General features: G+C 34.7%; 1 protein-coding gene and 1 long non-coding RNA gene across 3 annotated transcripts; one reads left to right on the forward strand and one right to left on the reverse strand.

Annotated features, from left to right (window-relative positions):
* Positions 1–2,376: 2,376 nt before the first annotated feature.
* LOC145976245 (uncharacterized) lies at positions 2,377–4,001 on the reverse strand. Of its 2 annotated transcripts, none has more exons than XR_014440224.1 (4): positions 3,835–4,001; positions 3,392–3,505; positions 2,771–2,939; positions 2,377–2,571 (listed from the first exon to the last, which is right to left on the reverse strand). It is a non-coding gene; the product is annotated as an uncharacterized LOC145976245 (long non-coding RNA). The 2 variants fall into 2 exon arrangements; XR_014440225.1 differs by having other exon boundaries at positions 2,771–2,949.
* Positions 4,002–16,950: 12,949 nt separating this feature from the next.
* LOC145976372 (uncharacterized) lies at positions 16,951–21,438 on the forward strand. Its single transcript, XM_083107434.1, has 4 exons — positions 16,951–17,009; positions 18,837–19,019; positions 19,100–19,571; positions 21,385–21,438. The coding sequence occupies exons 1-4, from the start codon at positions 16,951–16,953 to the stop codon at positions 21,436–21,438; spliced, it is 768 nt and encodes a 255-aa protein (XP_082963560.1).
* The last annotated feature ends 969 nt before the right edge of the window (positions 21,439–22,407 follow it).

Here is a 22,407-nt window from a genome sequence, read left to right on the forward strand (position 1 = left end):
CAAAAGCTAACGAAAGGGATGCAATCAGAAGAAGAAAGAATAAGCATGAAACACAAGCCATATAGAGAGCTAATAGGGAGCTTAATCTACTTGGCGAATGCGACACGCCCGGATCTGGCATTTGCTGCTAGTGCATTAAGCCGATTTTGCACGAACCCAGAAGAGATCCATTGGAAACTCGCTAAAAGGGTGCTTCGATACTTGCAACACACCATCGATTATGGTATAACGTATATTAAAGACTGTAAGAAAATGCGAGCTTATGTGGATTCGGATTGGGCTGGCGATATAGAGGATCGTAAGTCATGTAGCGGAAATGTAGTTATGTTAGTCAGCGGCCCGATAAGTTGGGAATCAAAGAAACAGAAGTCTGTTGCTCTATCCACGATGGAGGCTGAATACGTAGCCCTCTCTGAAGTATGTAAAGAAATAGTATATTTATAGTAAGACGTCTATTAGATCATATAGGTTTTAAATCTTGCGTAGTGGACGCAACAGAGATATATTGTGACAACCAAAGCGCGATAGAGTTGAATAAAAATCAAGTGTTTCATGGCCGAAGTAAACACATCGATATCAGGTATCATTTTTCGCGAGAGATTAGAGATAAAGGAGAAATAAGCGTGAATTATTTGCCGTCTGAAAAAATGACAGCAGATATATTGACAAAGCCTTTAACCAAAGCGAAGCACGAAGAGTGCGTTAGATTGTTAGGTCTGAAAGAATAATAACTTTAAGGAGAAGATAGAATTTAGTGCATATGATTTATACTTAATCCAAAGAATTAATCCAAAGAATTATGTTTAGTTCGTATCAAACGATTAGGTCGTATTGATAGGAGGAGTGTTAGAGCAAAAATAGGTTTGCTAATCAATCCGCCCTTCTTGTGGGGGTTGGGATTCATCTTTGTAAGTCGCGCCATTCCGTGCGCCCTGTTTCGCGATCCGCCCCACGTGTAACGCTTCGCTTTTCTCTTCCGGTGCCGGGGCCTGCTTCCTCCTCCACGCGTCAGGACGTACACACGTGCGTCGTGTACATCCTTCCTTGTAAATCTCTTTCTTTTAAATATATACAGTTATATAGCAAGGTGTGTTCTGTCTTAATCTAATCCAAACATTTTATTATAAAACATTGAAATATATTTTAAACATAATAATCTTATTGCATAAGAAAATTTAACTTCACAGATGATCTAAACATTCTTGTAACATAACTATCGTAGCACACAAAGAAATCGATTGTAAATATAAAGTCAGAGTGTGCTTGTTACTTTAAAAAAATTGATTGTAATTATAAAGCCAAATGAAGAGTGTGCTTGTTGCGACTTTCCTTATTTATTCTATAATGAGCAAATTTTAAATAAAAAATAATTTGAACAAATGTTAATAAACTTAAAATCAATAAACATTCGCAAACAATTCTCTAATTTGCAAGTATATATGTATATATATATATATATATATATATATATATATATGTATATATATGTATATACTTATATATATATATACTTACTAAGTAATAAAATTCTCAACGTCTTTCAATTCAAAACATAACCTTATGTACAAAAAATTTTTTTTTGGTAACTCAGTTGTATTATCACTATATGTCCTTTTTGTGATTGGCTTTGTACCCTTTAAACATTGAGCGAAAGATATCGTTGATTTTTCGTCCGATACTTTTATGTCAGATATATTTTCTACCTCCAAATAGAAAACTTCATCTAAAAAATCAATTTATAAATTAATGATAAAAATAAAAATAAAATAAAAAAATTAAGAATAATAAAATTATGATAAAATTATCTTACTTGCAACTTTCACATATCCCTTAATTTGAACATGCTCTCCCTTCTTATAATAATTTTCATGTTCGTAATTTGTAATTTGTACCTCCAATTTATAAGTCCCGTCTGTGATTGATCCGTAACCATAACTCTTTAAATTATTAGTAAATGTATTAAAGTTAGTTTTTATAAATCCATTTATAACTGAAAAATAATTTATTTTCACGTTAAATTTATTTCAATTAATAGTATATTTAATTAGAAATAAAATTCGACTATAATTTCTCACATCTAAATATTCGTACTTTATAATGTAGAAATCCTATTACAATTGAAAAATATTTTTATATTAAATTTATTTCAATTTTAATAATATAATTAAAAATAAAACTGGAGTATAATTTTTACCATATCTAGATATTCATATTTTATAATGTAGAAAAAGTTTTGGACTTCATGTAATTAATTATATACAATATATAATATTTTTATAATCATGTACAAATTAGATAATTATCTTGATATATAATATACATATAAATACAAGACTATTATTGACACTAAATGTCGTTTTAATACTTACGAATACATGTATCTAAATACTCTGGAATATTCGAAATATTAATCAATTTAGGTTTTACTGCATCAATCTTCGTTTTTAAATTAAAAATGCCAAGATTATTTATTATAGTATTCGAACGAATAATTAATTCGTATGGTAAAGTACCATGATTAAAATCCGCAACTTTTGGCTTTCTAGCTTTTGCTCCGTCAATATGAATTATCTATTAAGTGCAAGAGTGTTATTAAGACAAATTAGATTAGAAATAAAATTATTAAATATTAAGTAGTAATTTATAGTTATAGTTTTTAGTTGCTTTATTCTATTTTTATTTATTGATATGATAAGTTGTTTTTTGTTAAATTACTCTTATAATTATTGTTAATTATTATTGTTCTAAATATAAATTCTAAATTTATTACTCGGTTCGGCTGCAAATGATGTTTGATTCTTTCTATTTCTGTATTCCACGCCACAATTTGTATGCGATGTTTATTATTATTATTTAAAAGAAATTTTAATAATCTATAATGTTGTGCTTTCCCAATTATTTTTGGTCCGTCGATTTCATCGATAAAACCGATTACTTCTCTGAAATATTCTTGATCAAAATTAATATTTCTTCTTATTTTTTAAGGCTTCTAAACTCGTTCCGATATCTTATGAGATTATGACGTCAGAGCTAGGAAATGACACACTAAGAATTCTTGTGTGTATCTCTCATAAATCTACATTTATATTATATTCATTTTATGGCTCTTTTTTTATTAACTTTCAAAGGAAAGGAATAATACTCGGAGCATTTTTGAAGTGATCTAAACTGTCATTTTATGTAAATATTCTATTTGAAAATGGCATGCAAAAATTCTCAGCGTATCATTTCTTGTCTTTGACGTCACGATCTCACAAGATGTCAAAAAGAGTCCTAAAGTTAAAACATTAAATAAGAGATTTAAAATATTAGAATTACTACACAAATAAATTTATTAACTTTTAATATAAATAACATTTATATTTTTAAAATAGAAAACATAAAAACTTACACAGTCGAATCTTCCAGTTGCACCATTTCCAACATTTCATTCGAGGAAAAATTAATAACTTCTATCTCATCTTTTTCATTTAAAATAGATATTTCTTGTTTATTATGTGTTAATCTGTACAAATTAATTACAAAAACTTTAATATATAAAAAATACAAATTTAATATAAATATTAGACAATTTAAATAGATGAAAATGAATAAAATAAGACAAATACACAAAGATTTAAAGATATTATTCTATGATGGTTAACCAATGTGTAATTTATTAATAAATGAAAGAACATTATTACTTAAAATTAAAATATATGAAATACAAGTAAAGAACAAATATAAATAGTGATTATAATATTATTTTTTACAATATTTACAAAACCATTTTAACAGAAAAGAAAATTTAGTCTTCATCATAAAATATAAAAAAGAGAAGAAGGACAAACTCACTCAATTGAATGTTCTGTAGCAGAAATTGAACCTTAGAATTAAGTTTTATCTTTAACAACCTGAGTAGATTCATGACGAGTTGATGATGATCCATTTCCTGTCAATCGCGACATTTTTTTCGTAAAAATAATATATTCTCTTCATAAAACTCACTCTTGCACGTTTAATATTTTACGTTGTTATATACAGATATGTGTTTTGTTCTATAGTTACTATAGAAAATTAAACAAAAAATTGTAGACACATAAATTTGTTAATATAAGGTGTAACAAAAAAATACTGATGAGATACTCTAATACAAATATACACACATCTACATATACAGGGTGAGCCATTTTAATTAACGCAGGCAATTATTTCGGAAACAAAGCATTTTAGAGAAAAATGTTTCAGACAAAAGTTTTATGGTTTCGAGGGGGCCATAAGATGGTATCATTGGTTTGACCTTGAAGAGTTATTTGAAGGTCACATGAAGGTCACTTTCAATTTCTTAAATGGAACCTACTATTTGTCATTGCATACTCTTGTAGCTTATCTCGAGAGCTTTCCAAAACACTATAATTAAGTACCTTTTCGTTAAGTACTTTTTGAGTTATGAGGCTTGAAATAATTTCTTAATTTTACATAAACCGTAAAATATCTTGTAAAATATTCATTTTTCGATTATCTTACCTTAATACTTTTACGTACAAAATAATGAGAGGAATCAACTGGTGTAAAGAAAACACATAGTTGTTTTGAAGAAAAAATATATAATTTGCAATTAACAATTCCATATTTTTTCTTAAAAACAACTATGTGTTTTCTTTACACCAATTGATTCCTCTCATTATTTTGTACATAAAAGTATTAAGATAAGATAATCGAAAAATGAATATTTTACAAGATATTTTACGGTTTATGTAAAATTAAGAAATTATTTCAAGCCTCATAACTCAAAAAGTACTTAACGAAAAGGTACTTAATTATAGTGTTTTGGAAAGCTCTCGAGATAAGCTACAAGAATATGCAATGACAAATAGTAGGTTCCATTTAAGAAATTGAAGGTGACCTTCATGTGACCTTCAAATAACTCTTCAAGGTCAAACCAATGATACCATCTTATGGCCCCCTCGAAACCATAAAACTTTTGTCTGAAACATTTTTCTCTAAAATGCTTTGTTTCCGAAATAATTGGGTGCGTTAATTAAAATGGCTCACCCTGTATACAGGATGACCCATTTTAACTTAGGCAGCCAAATAACTCGAAAAATAAGCAAGATAGAGAAAAATGTTTTAGACAAAAGTTGTATGGTTTCGAGGGGGCCATAAGATGGTATCATTGGTTTGACCTTGAAGAGTCATTTGAAGGTCACGTGAAGGTCACTTCAATTTTTTTAAATGGAACATCCTATATATTTTTATACATTCTTGTAGCTCATCTCGAGAGCTTTCCAAAACACTATAATTAAGTACATTTTCGTTAAGTACTTTTTGAGTTATGAGGCTTGAAATAATTTCTTAATTTTACATAAACCGTAAAATATCTTGTAAAATATTCATTTTTCGATTACCTTACCTTAATAGTTTTATGTACAAAATAATGAGAGGAATCAATTGGTGTAAAGAAAACACATAGTTGTTTCGAAGAAAAAATATGTAATTTGCAATTAACAATTCCATATTTTTTCTTAAAAACAACTATGTGTTTTCTTTACACCAATTGATTCCTCTCATTATTTTGTACGTAAAAGTATTAAGGTAAGATAATCGAAAAATGAATATTTTACTAGATATTTTACAGTTTATGTAGAATTAAGAAATTATTTCAAGCCTCATAACTCAAAAAGTACTTAACGAAAAGGTACTTAATTATAGTGTTTTGGAAAGCTCTCGATGTCAGCTACAAGAATGTGCAAAAATATATAGGGTATTCCATTTAAGAAATTTAAGGTGACCTTTATGTGACCTTCAAATGACTGTTCAAGGTCAAATCATTGTCACCATCTTATGGCCCCCTCGAAACCAAACAACTTTTGTCTGAAATATTTTTCTCTATCTTGCTTATTTTTCGAGTTATTTGGCTGCCTAAGTTAAAATGGGTCACCCTGTATATATATATACAGGGTGACCCATTTTAACTTAGGCAGCCAAATAACTCGAAAAATAAGCAAGATAGAGAAAAATGTTTTAGACAAAAGTTGTATGGTTTCGAGGGGGCCATAAGATGGTATCATTGGTTTGACCTTGAAGAGTCATTTGAAGGTCACGTGAAGGTCACTTCAATTTTTTTAAATGGAATACCCTATATATTTTTGTACATTCTTGTAGCATATTTCGAGAGCTTTCCAAAACACTATAATTAAGTACCTTTCCGTTAAGTACTTTTTGAGTTATGATGCTTGAAATAATTTCTTAATTTTACATAAACCGTAAAATATCTTGTAAAATATTCATTTTTCGATTATCTTACCTTAATACTTTTATGTACAAAATAATGAGAGGAATCAATTGGTGTAAAGAAAACACATAGTTGTTTTTAAGAAAAAATATGGAATTGTTAATTGCAAATTACATATTTTTTCTTCGAAACAACTATGTGTTTTCTTTACACCAATTGATTCCTCTCATTATTTTGTACATAAAACTATTAAGGTAAGGTAATCGAAAAATGAATATTTTACAAGATATTTTACGGTTTATGTAAAATTAAGAAATTATTTCAAGCCTCATAACTCAAAAAGTACTTAACGAAAATGTACTTAATTATAGTGTTTTGGAAAGCTCTCGAGATGAGCTACGAGAATGTACAAAAATATATAGGATGTTCCATTTAAAAAAATTGAAGTGACCTTCACGTGACCTTCAAATGACTCTTCAAGGTCAAACCAATGATACCATCTTATGGCCCCCTCGAAACCATACAACTTTTGTCTAAAACATTTTTCTCTATCTTGCTTATTTTTCGAGTTATTTGGCTGCCTAAGTTAAAATGGGTCACCCTGTATATATATATATATATATATATATATATATATATATATATACATATGTACACATATATACACAGATTTCTTATTAAATCTCATCTTTGTAAATTATAATTATATATGTAAATTATATATGTAAATTGTAATTATGAAACCATTCTCGATACAACATTACAACATTCAATACAACATTCTCAATACAATTCAAAACAAAGTTAATTTCAAACTGAAAATCCAAATAAAATTAATTTTAATGCAATAAAAAAATTAAGTTAATTTTAATTTAATAATCTATAAAATTGATTTTAATATAATAATGTAAAATAAAAGCTAATATTAATTTTCAACAAACCGAATCTAATCTCTGTTTAAATAAAATTTAAATGATAAAACAAAATAATACATTTATACGTACAATTATTTATATACAGGGTGTCCTAGACCACCCGTACACCCCTTTTCTTTCAAAAACTAAGCATTTTAGAGAAAAACGTTTTCGACAAAAATTGTGCGGTTTTGAGGGGAACATAAGATGGTGTCATTGGTTTGACCTTGGATGGCATCGTTAAGGTGAGGTCAAGGACACCTTTAATTTCTTAAATGGAACCACCTATTTTTTATTGCATATTCTTATAGCTTATGTCGAGAGCTTTCCAAAACACTATAATAAAGTATTTTTTCATCAAGTACTTTTCGAGTTATAAGGCTTGAAATAATTTCTTAATTTTACATAAACCATAAAATATCTAGTAAAATATTCATTTTTCGATTATCTTACGTTAATACTTTTATGTACAAAATAATGAGAGGAATCGATTGGTGTAAAGAAAACACATAATTGTTTCGAAAAAAAAAATGTAATTGTTAATTGCAAATTACATATTTTTTCTTAAAAACAACTATGTTTTTTCTTTACACCAATTGATTCCTCTCATTATTTTGTACATAAAAGTATTAAGGTAAGATAATCGAAAAATGAATATTTTACTAGATATTTCATGGTTTATGTAAAATTAAGAAATGATTTCAAGCCTCATAACTCGGAAAGTACTTAATGAAAACTAACTTAATTATAGTGTTTTGGAAAGCTCTCGAGATAAGCTACAAGAATATGCAAAAGCATATAGGGTGTCCCATTTAAAAAGTTGGAGGTGACCTTCACATAACCTTGACAACGCTATTCGAGGTCATAATAATGTTGCTGTGTAATGCGCCACATAAAACCCTATAACTTTTGTATGAAACATTTTTTTTTTAAATGCGTATTTTTCGAAATATTAAGGGGTTTCCACACTTTTGCTAAACCCTGTATATATAAATATATATATATATATATATATATATATATATATATATAGAGAGAGAGAGAGAGAGAGAGAGAGAGAAGAAAAAGGATTTGATTCAAAATTATAGAGGAAGAAAAATAAGAATAATCAAAAGGGAGGGAAAGAAAGAAAGAAACAGAAATAAAAATGGAGAAGGAACATAATATTAGATAATAATATTTTTCATATTATTAAATATATTGTTCAATATTAATAAATATTATTAGTATTGTTTGTTTAACTTTATTAATATTATTTATTTAATTTAATTATTATTATTAATATTTGTTTAATTTGATTAATATTATTTAATATTATTTTATTATTTATATTAATATTATATATTTAATTTTATTAATATTGTTTAATGTTATTAATGTTATATAATAAGTTAATTTAACTATAATATTAAATATTATTAAAATATATAGATAGATAGATAGATATCTTTATTCGTCCCCTTGGGGATTGAAGGCGCTTTTTCGAGGAGCGTACCCGAACCTCTTACAACCTTTTCACAGAATAAATACAGAATCATGCAAATCCAACTAAACCAAAAGAAAATACAAAGAAAATATAAGATAAAAACAAAAAATAAAAATGAATACAATATAATACAATAAATCAAGGTGTAAATAAAGATAAAGAAATATGGAAAAAATAAAAATAAAAATAAAAATAAACTAAAAATAAAACTAAAAATACACCATAAATCGTACAGCAGAAACCTAACACCTATGCTGTAATTCACCGCGCAGGGAAGACAACGCTTATCCGACAACCGCTCGCTTTGCTTACTACTAACTTATTACTATCTTCGGCTTATGTCTGCCTTACATTCTAACTTACGAACTACCCTATCTAACCTAACTAAGAGAGAGAGATCTATCCCTAACTTTCGACTTCCGGTCCCACATACTCCACATATTCTCTTTCACTCCACACACTCCCCTCCATTCACCATACCCTCTCCTTCCACCTCTCCTCCCTGCTCCCCCTTTTCCATCTCTCTTTCACTCTCTATCCCCCTCATCCACCATTCCCCATCCCCTTCCTGACCCAAAATCTCTTCCATTCTTTCCCACCAATTCCCCTCTTTTCCTTCTCCTCTACATTCTCCCAGTACATGTTCCCATGTCTCCTCACCCCCCCCCCACATCGCCTACACTTCCTCCTTTCTTCTGTTTCCCAATATCTCGCTCCTCTCATCTCATTATTCAGCCTAAATCTTATCACCCTCCTCCATCTACTCTCCCCCCATCCCTTTTCCAAATATGCCGGTATTCCCTCCTCTTTCACCTCCCCATACCATCTATTGTACCTTGAATCTCTAATCCTTCCCCATCTTTCCTCCTTTTGCATCTCTCTATCCCTCTGCTCCCATCCATGATATACTTCTTCTCCCCTTCCTCTTTTCTCCTCCATCTCTTTCACTCCTTTTCCCCTGTCCTCAAAAAATTTTCTCCTCTCCTCTTCCCACCCTGTCATTTCCCCTCCCTCTCTTATCTTCCTCTTCATTTCCTCAAAGCATCTCCTCGCTAAGCCTCCACCTCTCCCTTCTTCCAGCTTCTTTTCAAATCCTACTGCCCTTTTCCCCGTCCCTATCCTAAACTTCTCCTTCCCCGTTTCCTCCCTTACCATATACCCCGGTGTGCACCAGTCTACCCCTAACGTCCACCTAATCCATCTTTCCTACATTGCCTCCACCTCTTTCCATTCCCTCCACCCCCATATTTCTGCACCAAACTCCATTACCGTTCCTACCAACCTTTCACACAGCCAAATTCTTCTTTTCCAATCTCCCATAAATCTCCTTTTACCTATCCCCCACACCTGTCTTATCACTGCCCCTGCCTTCCTTACCCTGTCTTTCACATGCGCCTCCTGTCCTCCGTTCCTTTGCATCTTATATCCTAAATATGTGAATTCCTTCACTTCCTCTATCTCTTTCCCCTTCCATCTCCACTTTGCCGTCTTCCTCCTCCCTCCTCCTTTTCTACTCCTTGTCTCCCTATATACCTCTTCTATCCTAATCCTTAATCCTTCCCTAACCCCTCTCCCCCTCATTGCTTCCACCAACACTTCCCTGTCCACTGAGTCAAACGCCGCCTTTAGATCCACAAACGTCGCCACCACCATTCCACCTTTCCGCTTTAGCTGCCTATTCACCAGAAAATTTAAAACATAAATATTGTCTATTACTCCCATCCCCTTCCTGAAACCTGTCTGATTCTGAGGTACCATGTCTTTTTCCTCCATCTCCTCCTTCAACCTCTCCGTTAACACCCCCACATATATTTTGTATAGCGTTGGCATCAACGTTACCCCTCTATAGTCCTCTACCTTCTCTCCTGCCCCCTTTTTCACTAAAGGAACAATTATTCCATCCTTCCACTGCTCCGGCCACCCTTCTCCCCTCCAAACCCTGTTACAGAAGCCCCAGATCCATTCATCTATCCTTTCGCCCCCACACTTCCATACCTCATTTGGCACCCCGTCCGCCCCCGCCGTCTTCCCCTTTTTCAACTTCTCCAAAACATACCTTATCTCACTTCTCCTCAGATCCTCTTCTCCATCCTCTGCCCTTCCTCCCTTCCCTCCTCTTAACACCCTACTTTCTACCCCTCCTAACAACTTCATAAAATACTCTCTCCATTCTTTCCCTTCTATCCCCTCATTTACCCCTTTTCTCCTTTTCCTCTCCTTATTAACTATCCCCCATACCTCCCCTTCCGTCCTTACTTTCTGCGCCTCTTTAATCCATCTCTCGTTTTCCTCCTCTCTTTTCCTTTTACATAGCAACTTGTATTCCGCTCTCTCCTTCCTATACCTTTCCCCCTCCCCTCCCCTTTTCCTCCACTCTCTTAATGTTCTCCTCACTTCTCTCCTTTTACCCTCACATTCTTCATCCCACCATCCTACCCTTTTCCTCTTCCCACTTTCTCTTTCCCACTCCTTCAATTTCTCTCCTATCTTCCCTATTTTCATTTCCAACTCTTCATCAACTCCCTTATCTCTCATTAATTCCCAGTCTATCTCCTCTCTTATTTTTTCCCCTCCTCCTGTTGTCCATCTCCCCCCCTTCTTTCTTTACTTCCCCATCCTCTCCCCTTTGTCCTTTCTCCTTTTCCTTCTAAAAATACTACCACTGGATGATGATCCGACTCCACGCTATCCCCTACTTCCATCCTGACCACCCTTTTCCTTACCTTTTCCTCCCCTACCACATAATCAATCACTGATTCTCCTCTTCCCCCCGTATATGTAAATTCCCCCTCTTCGTCCCCTTCCACCATTCCGTTCAGTATTCCCCATCCCCTTTTTTCTAGTCCCCCTATCAATTTCCTTCCTTCTTCATTAACCTTTCCATCTTTTGATTTTCTTACTCTTCCTTCCTCCTCACCCTCCTCTACACCTCCTCTCAACTTCCCCGTCCTCGCGTTAAAGTCACCCCCTATTATTGTCCATTTGCTTTCCTCCTGCTCCTCTAGCCATCCCTCCAACGCTTCTAGCTTTTCCTTCATATCTCCCTTCACATACACTCCTACTATCCTCCATCTTTCTTCGCCCACCCATACTTCTACTGCCAACACCCCTTCCTCTTTTTCCTCTACTTCAATAACCGAGACTACTCCCCCCTCCTCTTTTACTCCAATAATTATCCCCCCCATCGGTCTTCCTTTTTTACTCTTTTTCTTCGCTAATTGTCTCTCCCACCTATAACCCTTTGGTAACATCCGCTTTACCCTGTCCCAGCTTTTCCCATCAACCCAAGTTTCCACCATTACTACAATCTCCCATCTCTTAATTTCTTTCCAAAACCTTTCCTCCTTATTCTTTACCCCCGCTACATTCCAGAAGCCTACTTTCCACCCCTCTCTTCCTCTATCCCCTTTCCTCCCTCCCTCTCCTTTTCTTTCGCCCTCACTCCTATCCTTTTCCCTCTCTTTCCTCTTCGTTTTTCTTCCCCCTTCATCTCTATTCTCCCCCTCATAATCTATTCTAACATCTTCAGCTCCCCATTCACTACCTCTCCTTTCCCCTTATCCATTTCTTCTCCCCTTAATTCCCCCTTCCAGTTCCTAAGTCTCCCCTCCTCTTCGTCCCATCTCCACCAACACTCATTGATTCTGATTTTTCCGTACCCTGTCCATACCTTATTGCCTTTTTTCCTTTCTTCCTCCGCTATTTCCCCAATTCTCCATTTCATCCTCCTCTCAGCCCACGTTAGATCGTCATCTATTCTGATCTTTTTCCCCTTTAGCTCCTTCTTTTTCTCCATCACCTGTCTCTTCTGCTCCCTGCTTCCTAGCCTTACCACCACCATTTCCCCTTCCCCCCCTCTTTCCCCCTAATCCTCCTAATCCACTCAATCTTTACCTCCGCCCCTATGGCCTCAAATACTTTCTTCACCCTCACTTCCGGCTCTCCTGTTCCCCCCTCCAATCTACGAATCACTATGTTGTTCCTCCTTTCCTCTCTTTCCTTTAGTTCTATCTTCCTACCTATTCCTTTCATCTTATCTACTGTCGCTTCATCCAGGCCTATGCAACCTCCTATACTCCCCACCCCCACTCCCTCTGCTTCTTTCTCCCTTTCCCCCAATCTGGTTTCTAACTCTTTTATTTTTCTTTCCATAGTCTCCATTTTTAGCCCTATCTCCTTCTTTTCCTCTCTCCACTCTTTATCCCTTTGCAATATCTCTAACCTCAAATTCCTAAACTCCTCACAAAATTTCTCCATCATTTTTTCTCCCATCTCATTTATCATTTTACCTATTTCCTCCTTCTCCAACCACATCCCCTCTTCCCGCAACCTCTCCGACCTTCTACTCCTCCTTAACGTCCACTCATCCTCCTCCTTTTCCTCATCTCCTGCCCCCTCCCTTTTCCTCTTTAGGAAGTCCTCAATACATCCTGTACTACCTCTCCTTTCCTTGCCCAGCTCCTCTATCTTCTTTGGCCTTCCTACTTTTTTCCTTCCCTCTTCCCCTCCCAATCTTCTCTCCTCACCCTCTTTTAATTTTCCCTCTCTACCGTCATCCTCCATCTCTTTTCCGTTCTTCACTATTCAAATTCTATCACTACCTAGAACTATCTTCCGCTATCCTACCTTGCTTCTTACAGACTTTATGGCCTAAGCGAACTGTCCCCGCCGACAGCACCTTCCCTAGTGTCTTTCCTAGTGACTCTACACCTGCCTTCTACTCTCTGCACCCGTTTCCTACACTCCCGTCTCCACGTGCCACCCTACCTCCTAACCTCACTGCCTCTTTCCTTCTGTATTTTCTCTTTAGCCTCCACTCCCCTTTCCTCCGCTTCCTCCTTCGCCACTCTTCTCTTTCTCCCTTGCAGCCCACGCCACACTCTCAGATTCTCCTCTCACTCTGACCGTTACTTTCTCACAATTCTCTGACCGCACACTCTCACACCTGTCACTCACACACTCTCCGGAACCGGAAGCCTATTAAAATATATATTAATTTCTTTATTTTTTTAAACATTATAATATTAATATTCTTTTAAATATTTTATTAAAAGTTATAGAAAAGACAAAAAAAAGAATTAGATAGAGAGATCTTATTGTGATTTCATTTAATATCTGGAATGGCGCGCGCGTAGCGCGCGCAATGTTATGTTCTAGTACAATAAAAAGGATATTTGCATATAACTTTCTACAAATTACAAACTATGCACGACGTTCAAATCGATATAATCAGAAGCTAATATAAAATATTTTATGTAAATTGTTTGATGTAATGTAAAATTAATAAATAATATTTATAAATATTTTCATAATACATTCTTTGCCTCAAAAGCATCGAAATAAGATTTATATCGATAATATAATAGGCACTTTCATCGCCCATTTCCATGAGACGTAACCATAATATGTATTTTTTTCGTCTCTCCGATACAAACGAGATATTTATACTGACAATGAGGCATTCTAACGATATTCATTGGAATATCGTGATATGAGTAAAAAAAAATATAAGATATGATATATGAATAATTTACCACTTTAGAAAAAGCAATTTACTTTCAATTTTTAAGAAAATGTTGCTTCATACATTTTACATTATTGAAATATTTTTCTTTACAAGGATTTCCTTCTAAGGCTATAGTTTATAGTAGTGTAGCGAAAGCTGCAGCATAAATTTCACGGCATACCCACACAGCACAAAACTCAACAAATACCTTTCAGAGACCTTCGCAAAGTGTTACAAAAAAGATCTCAAAAATGTCTCATATACATCTTAGATACGTGAAAATGCCCGCTATTTTGTCACAAATACGTTTATGAAAGGTTGCACAAACATTTTCTAGAGATTTTGCAAACGTCTCTGTAATGTTTTGCAAAACATTTTAATTACATTGCATAAAGGTATCTGACAATTGTTACCCGTACCCCTCTCCCGAAAAAAAAAACTACAAAGGAATACGAAAAAACTACTAAGTTACTAGTATAATAATAGTTCTTCAATAATACATTATTATTGAAGAACTATTATATTATACTAGTAGTTTTTCGTATTTTTTTGTATAGAGTTTTTTCCGGGGGGAGGTGGCATTGTGTAACAAGATTATTTTTATATGATGAAGAAACAAATCAATATATTTTTTGTTATTCCTTTCCTTATTTTATCACTTTTCATTTTATAACGTAAATATACAAATTTATAATTGCGAAAGACAAAGATAAGATATATTTTCGAAAGAGATGATTTTATTATATAAGATCTAATTGTATATAATAAATATAAAATTACAAAAAACATAAGGTGATAAAAGGTATATAAAAAAATTAATAATTATTGTTGCACATGAAACATATAATTTCTAATAAATCAGAAAATTAAAAGAATATAATTTTATAATGAGTAACACAACAAAAGACATTACAAATGCAATTTTATAATGAATAATATATTAAGCAGTAAGAATATTAAGGAATAAAAACGAAAATAAGAAAATAGAATAAGAATAAGAAAATATTTTTTTAAATAAAAAAAGAAATAAACGTTGTTGAAGCTCTGTCTTCAGGTATTAAATGACAATTTAATATCTTCTAACATTTATATTAAGACAGAGATTTTGTTTTAAGAGCTCTCATCAGATGATATAGTGGATTTCTCTTCTCATCAGTGCATTTAAAAGATTCCTTTTCGAATTTCTTAGACCTTAAAGAGAATAAACTTTTAAATACAGTTATTTGAAATTAAATACCTCTTATAGTCACTAATATAATAAACACTTACGTAGATCTCGATAATCTGAGCTTAGCATTTATTAGCCATCTGCTAATTATTGGTTTTATTGTTATTAAATCTTCATTTGGCCATCGACGTCTTACTGCTCCTAAAATATATGACATTTCACATAGAATCTAAAACTAGTTAATGTATAAGAACATTTAGAAGAACTAACTTATAATTTCCTTAAGTATATGTAAATTACGAAAACATTCTTCTTTTCGGCCGTCCCAACTAAATTCAGTGGCCACACTATCAGTTAAAATGTTTTTAAGTATGTTTGTGGTCATTTCTTTGCAGTCTCTTCCTCCAATCGAAGTAAAGTAATGTATTAACTATAAAAACAAATATAATATTTAAATAAATATCTTATTATTAAATAACTATACTTAAAAGATAAATAATAATAAAATATAATAATTAAATAACTATACTTAAAAGATAATTAATAATAAAAAATGGTTTCTACATTATTAAATTGTATTATAAAATGTACTATATATAATAATAATATATTATTTCGATTGTAGTAGACATAAACATAAAGTTAAAAATATTTACCACGTCTCTCGATAATTTTTTATTCGCTAATTTTTGATCAAAAGAATATAAATTTGTTTGAGTCTGAAAAGGAAATATTCCTTCTAAACCTTCTAATTCTGCATCCTCCTTTTGTTGTTTATTCACTGTATTTTGTCCATTATTAATAGTTAGTACTAGACCGGTTCTAACGCAGGGATCTCAGGGGGGTGAGGGGCGAGGGGATCTCAGCGGCGCGGGGGAATGACGTCACGCAGGATGGAGGGGGATGACGTCACGCGGGTTCTAACTCAGGTCCTATCAGGGATGACGTCACGCGGGTTCTAACTCAGGTCCTATCAGGGATGACGTCACGCGGGATTTCGGTGGCGCGGGGGCTGCGGGGCGGGGGACGCTTGGGGACGTGTTGGATGTTTTATGACAAGTATAAACAATAAAACAATATAAACAGCGATATTCCTTTGAAGGATTGGATCTTGGAACCTTTTTTTTCTTTTTTCTTTCTTCTTTATTTATTTTTTATTTATTTATTTTTTATTGCTGATGTTCGGCTGCTTTGTACCCTTGCCGCGCGTGTGAGAGAGAACGATAAGAGTGCGAAAAGAACGCGTACGAGAGAGAACGATAGCGAGACTTATAATTAGTGCGAGAGAGAGCGCAAGAGAAAGGCGTGTAAATAATTGCAATTTTTTTGTTACAATTAAAAATATATATAATTTATTTAAATGTGTGTATGTGTGAGTTTAATAAAAAGTATACAATATAAAAGAAAAATAATAATATATAAAATAGACCGGCGGGCTATGTTGGGGAAGCCGTTTCTGAAAACAGAAGAAAACATATGCATTTCATTAGTTTAAATTATTTAATAATTTATTTTAAAATACTTTTAATATATAATAAATTAAAAGATACTTACAATGTTATCCATGACTCATCTATTTTAATTTGTGCAAATAGGGCACATGTTGCAGGCCAATATTTGATTCAAACATTTTCTGCACCCTGTGCATGACATATTTTCCACATGGACATAAGCTATGGTTCTATGTTCTCGAACAGAACTAGTTTCTTCAAACTGATACGGTACTCTTAGAAAGCATTCGATACAATATTTTGATCCATTTTCCATATAGTAATAGGAAATGCAACATATCTTTGTTGCTTCGTTGAATGTTATTATTTCAGGTATGCTTAAATCTCGCTATTTCTTTTGTAACAGTTCATCAAGAATATCGTCACTATTGTCACTATCGTAATCACTGTCCTTCGCCAAGGGTTCTATATCAGATCCATCATCTTCCATCTCTCTCCTCTCTCTCTCTCTCCCCTCTCTCTATCTCCATCCTCTCCGCCACAACTGGATCCATCCAATAATCGTAATCATCATCCGTATTGTCGTCGATAATAATTACGTTTTCTTCAGTCACCGTATCATCGTCGATGATAATTACGTTTTCTTCAGCCATTGCACAAGACTACCGAAACACAGAAGAGCAACGAAAGAAATGATACTCTAGTGCAGCAGAGTCCTCTTCATTATATTTTTTTAACATACACAATATAAATAGAAGTATTCTTTGAAGGATTGGGCGAATGGAAATACGTAGATAACAACACATTTTTGAGATATTTCGGAGTCCGACCTTTTCGAGCAATCTGTGAATCATAGCGAGATAACAACACATTTTCAACCCTAGGTTCAGTTACAAAAAATTTTTTCTTTTGTGCCTCCAACAATCTCTGAAAGTTTGTTGGTTGAATATAAGAAGGATCGAAGCGCATCAGATCATAGTACGTGATTTGAAAGCGCATCGACACGTCGGTATAGCAAAAGTATAGTCAAAAAGTATAGTGTTCTGTCAGAAAGTATAGTGTTCTATCAGAAAGTGTGATAATATATATATATATATATATATATATATATATATATATATATTGTGTGATTATATATTGTGTGATTATATATAAAATGGAAAACATCGAACAGACTGAACGCGACCTAGTGGAGCAATCCAACCAAATTGCCACCTTGGGCGAATATTTTGCATGGCTACAACGATGCAACGAGTACATCGAGTCGCTGGAAGAGCAAAATCGGATCAAACGGCCACGATTATCGATCGGGAATCGACAATCGCTGATTGCTCGGATCGCGCGACTCGAAGGTGCAAAGACTTGATTGCGGAGACAGTTTATGCCCAGTGGTGGTAATTACAGTGGTAACAATAACGCGGGTGCCGGATGTAGCGCGCATCAAAATGAACTTGTGTGGCGCGAGATTGATACCGCGTTCGATAACCATATTCTGACCGGTGCTGTGATTAACGCAAACCATATCGAACCTCGTCAATTTCTCGAGGATGCCAAAGACATCGTGCTCGAGCAAGTGCAAGACGTTATAAGAAGACACAACAGTGTAAAAGTGAACACTATATTCAACGGTGAATTTGTGTCGGGTGATAAGCGTGCGAATAAAAGTATCAATACGAGAAACTGTGAACTCTTTCGCACGTCTGATTTACACGAGTGGTACGAGCGCCGCGTTATCGAGCCCACCCTAACATTGCTAGAAGAATTTCAAGAATGCGATAGTGGCTGGGCATTGTCGCGAATACAGAATTTAACTGTAAATATAAATAAGTATAATCCTATGCGCGCGGGATGTTATATTAAATTGCCGCGAGAAATTATGATGAAGAGAGTTGTAATTAATGTACAATCCAGAGACAATGCGTGTTTCGCGTGGGCAGTGGTGGCCGCTCTATACCCCGCTGAAAGAGACACGAATCGGGAATCTTCATATCCCCACTATACGACGGTGTTAAATGTACAAAATATTGAGTTTCCGATGACGTTGAACTAACTAAAAAAGTTTGAACATATAAACAATATCTCCATCAACGTGTACAGCATCGAGAAAGAGAACAGCATTGTCCCAATACGTCTTTCGGAGCAGAAACGAGATAAGCACGTCAACATGTTGTACGTGGAAGACGGTAACAGCGTCGGACATTTCGCATGGATCAAAAATCTATCGCGACTTGTCAGTTCACAGTTGAGTAAAAAGGATCACAAGAAATATATCTGTGATCGGTACGTATAATTTAAATAGTTTATGTAATTATAAAATATAATGCATTGTATAAATCTTTAATTTAAATATTCTTTTACAGATGCTTGCACTATTTCGGATCGGAGGACAAGTTGCAGTCACATACGGTAGACTGCGGAAAAATAAACGACTGCGCTATCCGATTGCCGAGCGATAAGGACAAGTGGCTCGAGTTCAACAATTACAACAGGAAAGAGCGACTTCCATTTGTGATCTATGCCGATTTGGAATGTGCGTTGACAAAGACTGACGAAGAAAAAAATTATCAGCATCATAAGGTATTTAGTATAGCGTATTATATGCATTGTTCGTTCGACGACTCGTTATCCGCGTACCATTCTCGCCGCAGTATTGATTGTATCGCGTGGTTCGCCGAAGAACTTAAAAATTTAGCGTTACGTGTAAAGACTATTTTAATGACTACAAATGTCTCCATGGTAAATTTAACATCGGACGAGTGGGAAAAATTTCACAGCGCAACGCATTGCCATACTATTTGCGAAAAACCGTTTACGCAAGAAGACGATACACGCGTACGCGATCATTGTCATTTGACCGGACGATATAGGGGTCCCGCGCACTCAAATTGCAATCTAAATTACAAAGAATCATTATATATTCCGATAGTCTTTCACAATTTATCAGGTTACGACGCGCATTTCATTATCGAGGGTATAGCCACAGCGTTCGAAGGGGAAATCGAATTACTTCCGATAACCAAGGAAAAATATATATCGTTTACAAAAACTGTTAAAGTTGCACAAGACAATTGGAAAAATTATATAAAATTAAGTTTTATCGATTCGTACAAATTTCTTACGGCAAGTCTCGACAAATTGGCATCTTATCTAGACAAAGACAAATTCAAAATTTTAAAATCAGAATTTCAAAATTTATCTGCAGAAAATTTCAGTTTATTAACACGGAAAGGCGTCTTTCCGTACGAATACGTCGACTCTGTAGATAGGTTGCAAGATACGTGTTTACCACCGCGCGAATCGTTTTACAGTTCTTTGACCGGTGAAACTATATCCGAGAGCGATTACGCACACGCCGAGAACATCTGGACGCGATTCTCCATTCGAACGCTAGGCGAGTATAACGATTTGTACCTGAAAATCGACGTCTTGTTATTAGCTGATATTTTTGAAAACTTTCGCGATAGTTCAAAAGTTACGGACTCGACCCCGCGTATTATTATACTCTTCCCGGATACACGTGGGATGCCATGTTAAAGCATACAAAGATTACGTTCGAATTGCTTACCGACATCGACATGGTCATGTTTATCGAACGCGGTATACGCGGTGGTCTGAGTCAGTGTTCCAACAGATACGCGCGCGCTAAAATAACAAGTACATGCAACAATCGTACGATCCATCGAAACCATCGTCGTACTTGATGTATTTCGATGTAAATAATTTGTACGGATGGGCAATGTGTCAACCGTTGCCCTATGCCGATTTTCGATGGGTCGACGACGTGTCGAATTTTGACGTAGCATCGATCGCGTTAGATTCGCCTACGGGTTATATCCTCGAAGTCGATCTCGAGTACCCGCAACATCTTCACGATACGCACACTGACCTACCGTTTTGCCTGACACGCGACAAGCCGCCCGGCAAGCGGCAAGACAAACTCCTCGCAACGCTATACGATAAGAAGCGTTACGTGATACACTACCGTAACCTACGGCAATGTATACCTACAGCGACACGGCCTTCGCGTTACAAAAATACATCGCGTATTACAATTTACACAATCTCCGTGGCTTCGCAGTTATATCGAATTAAATACACAGTTTAGAACACTCGCGAAAAATGATTTTGAAAAAAATGTATATAAACTGATGAATAACGCAGTATTTGGCAAGACGATGGAAAATGTGCGTAATCGTGTCGATGTAAAATTATTAACAAAGTGGGACGGACGATACGGAGCAGAAGCAATGATAGCGAAACCAAATTTTCATAGTAGAAGCGTCTTTTCGGAAAATTTGTTTGCCATAGAATTACGCAAACTTGAAGTGAAATTTTATAAACCAATCTATGTCGGCATGTGCATACTCGACATTTCTAAAACGTGCTTGTACGAATTTCATCATGAGTACATGTCACCGCTATATCGTGATAAATGCCGGGTAATGTACACCGACACAGACAGTCTTATATACCACATTGAGTGCGAAGATGTCTATGAAAATATAAAACGTGATATCGCTAGTTTCGATACGAGCGATTATCCAATTGATAACGCGTACGGTATACCGCTCGTGAATAAAAAAGTACCGGGTTTAATGAAAGATGAAAATAACGGCGCGATAATGACCGAATTCGTCGGGCTTAGAGCAAAAATGTACGCGGTGAGAGTGGACGGGAAAAAGGATACGAAGAAGGTTAAAGGTGTCAAAAGTAACGTTGTTGCGAGAACGATAACATTCGATTACACGCGGTGTCTGAATGACGAAATAGAAATGACACGACAGCAATCTTGCATAAGATCGAAATTACACAAAGTGTATACCGTCCGCGAGACGAAAATTGCTCTGAGTCCGTACGATGACAAGCGGTATATCGTACCTGATTCGACCGACACGTTACCATGGGGACATTATAGGATACCCTTATAATATAATGTAATGTAATATAGTATGTGATATAATGTAAGATATTATACTATAAAGAAATATTATTTTTGTATATGTATCTCATATGTATATGTATTTCATATATTGTATTATATACGATTATTGGAAAGGATGTATTAATAAAGATTTTTGTATTTTATATATTTCATGTATATTTTTTATATGTTGTACATATTTTTTCTTAAATTTAAAAATAAATACAATTTGTATGAATTAAATCACATTGTCCTTATGTATCCAAGAATTGTGCGAATTGTCAAATCCCAACCATTTCACGTAAACCTCGTTACCCCTCCTACGCAGTATTTTCTCCACGAGATACACGTCCGGATAATTCGCGCGATGCGAATTCGCGTACTCGTAGAACGCTCCAGCGATAGATTTTTTGCGATAATCCTCCAGTAGATAGCTTACGGGATGAGTATGTTGTACTTCTGCAATTTTAAACACTTCGGTTGTCCAATTTGGCGTGTAACCTTTCTCAAAAACTGTCTTGTACTTGCTAACGCGTACCGAGTCACCTACTTTGAATTTCGCCGGACCTGCGATATTTACATGATTGTACACAGTAGCCAAGAGTCTTTCAGCGATCGCGGGAGTAACGTCGACGGGTCGCATACGGATCGTTCGATGCTTGCGCGCGTTGTAATCCGATACGAGTCGCGGCAACGCGCTGATCCACTTGTAAGATCCGTTCAGCGTAAACATCTTCCACATGTCGT

Source organism: Camponotus vicinus, unplaced genomic scaffold (genome assembly GCF_025532165.1).
Source record: "Camponotus vicinus isolate PSW18456_S1 unplaced genomic scaffold, iyCamVici1.0 SCAF_8, whole genome shotgun sequence".
Classification (NCBI taxonomy): Eukaryota; Metazoa; Arthropoda; class Insecta; order Hymenoptera; family Formicidae; genus Camponotus; species Camponotus vicinus.

What these genes read in the sequence shown, in the direction of transcription:
- LOC145976372 (XM_083107434.1), top strand. Translation starts at nt 16,951, where the DNA reads ATGGACATAAGCTATGGTTCTATGTTCTCGAACAGAACTAGTTTCTTC. An exon ending in AAGAAATATATCTGTGATCG is followed by an intron (nt 19,020 to 19,099) that starts GTACGTATAATT and finishes ATTCTTTTACAG; the next exon opens with ATGCTTGCACTATTTCGGAT. An exon ending in CGCAAGAAGACGATACACGC is followed by an intron (nt 19,572 to 21,384) that starts GTACGCGATCAT and finishes CGTCGGGCTTAG; the next exon opens with AGCAAAAATGTACGCGGTGA.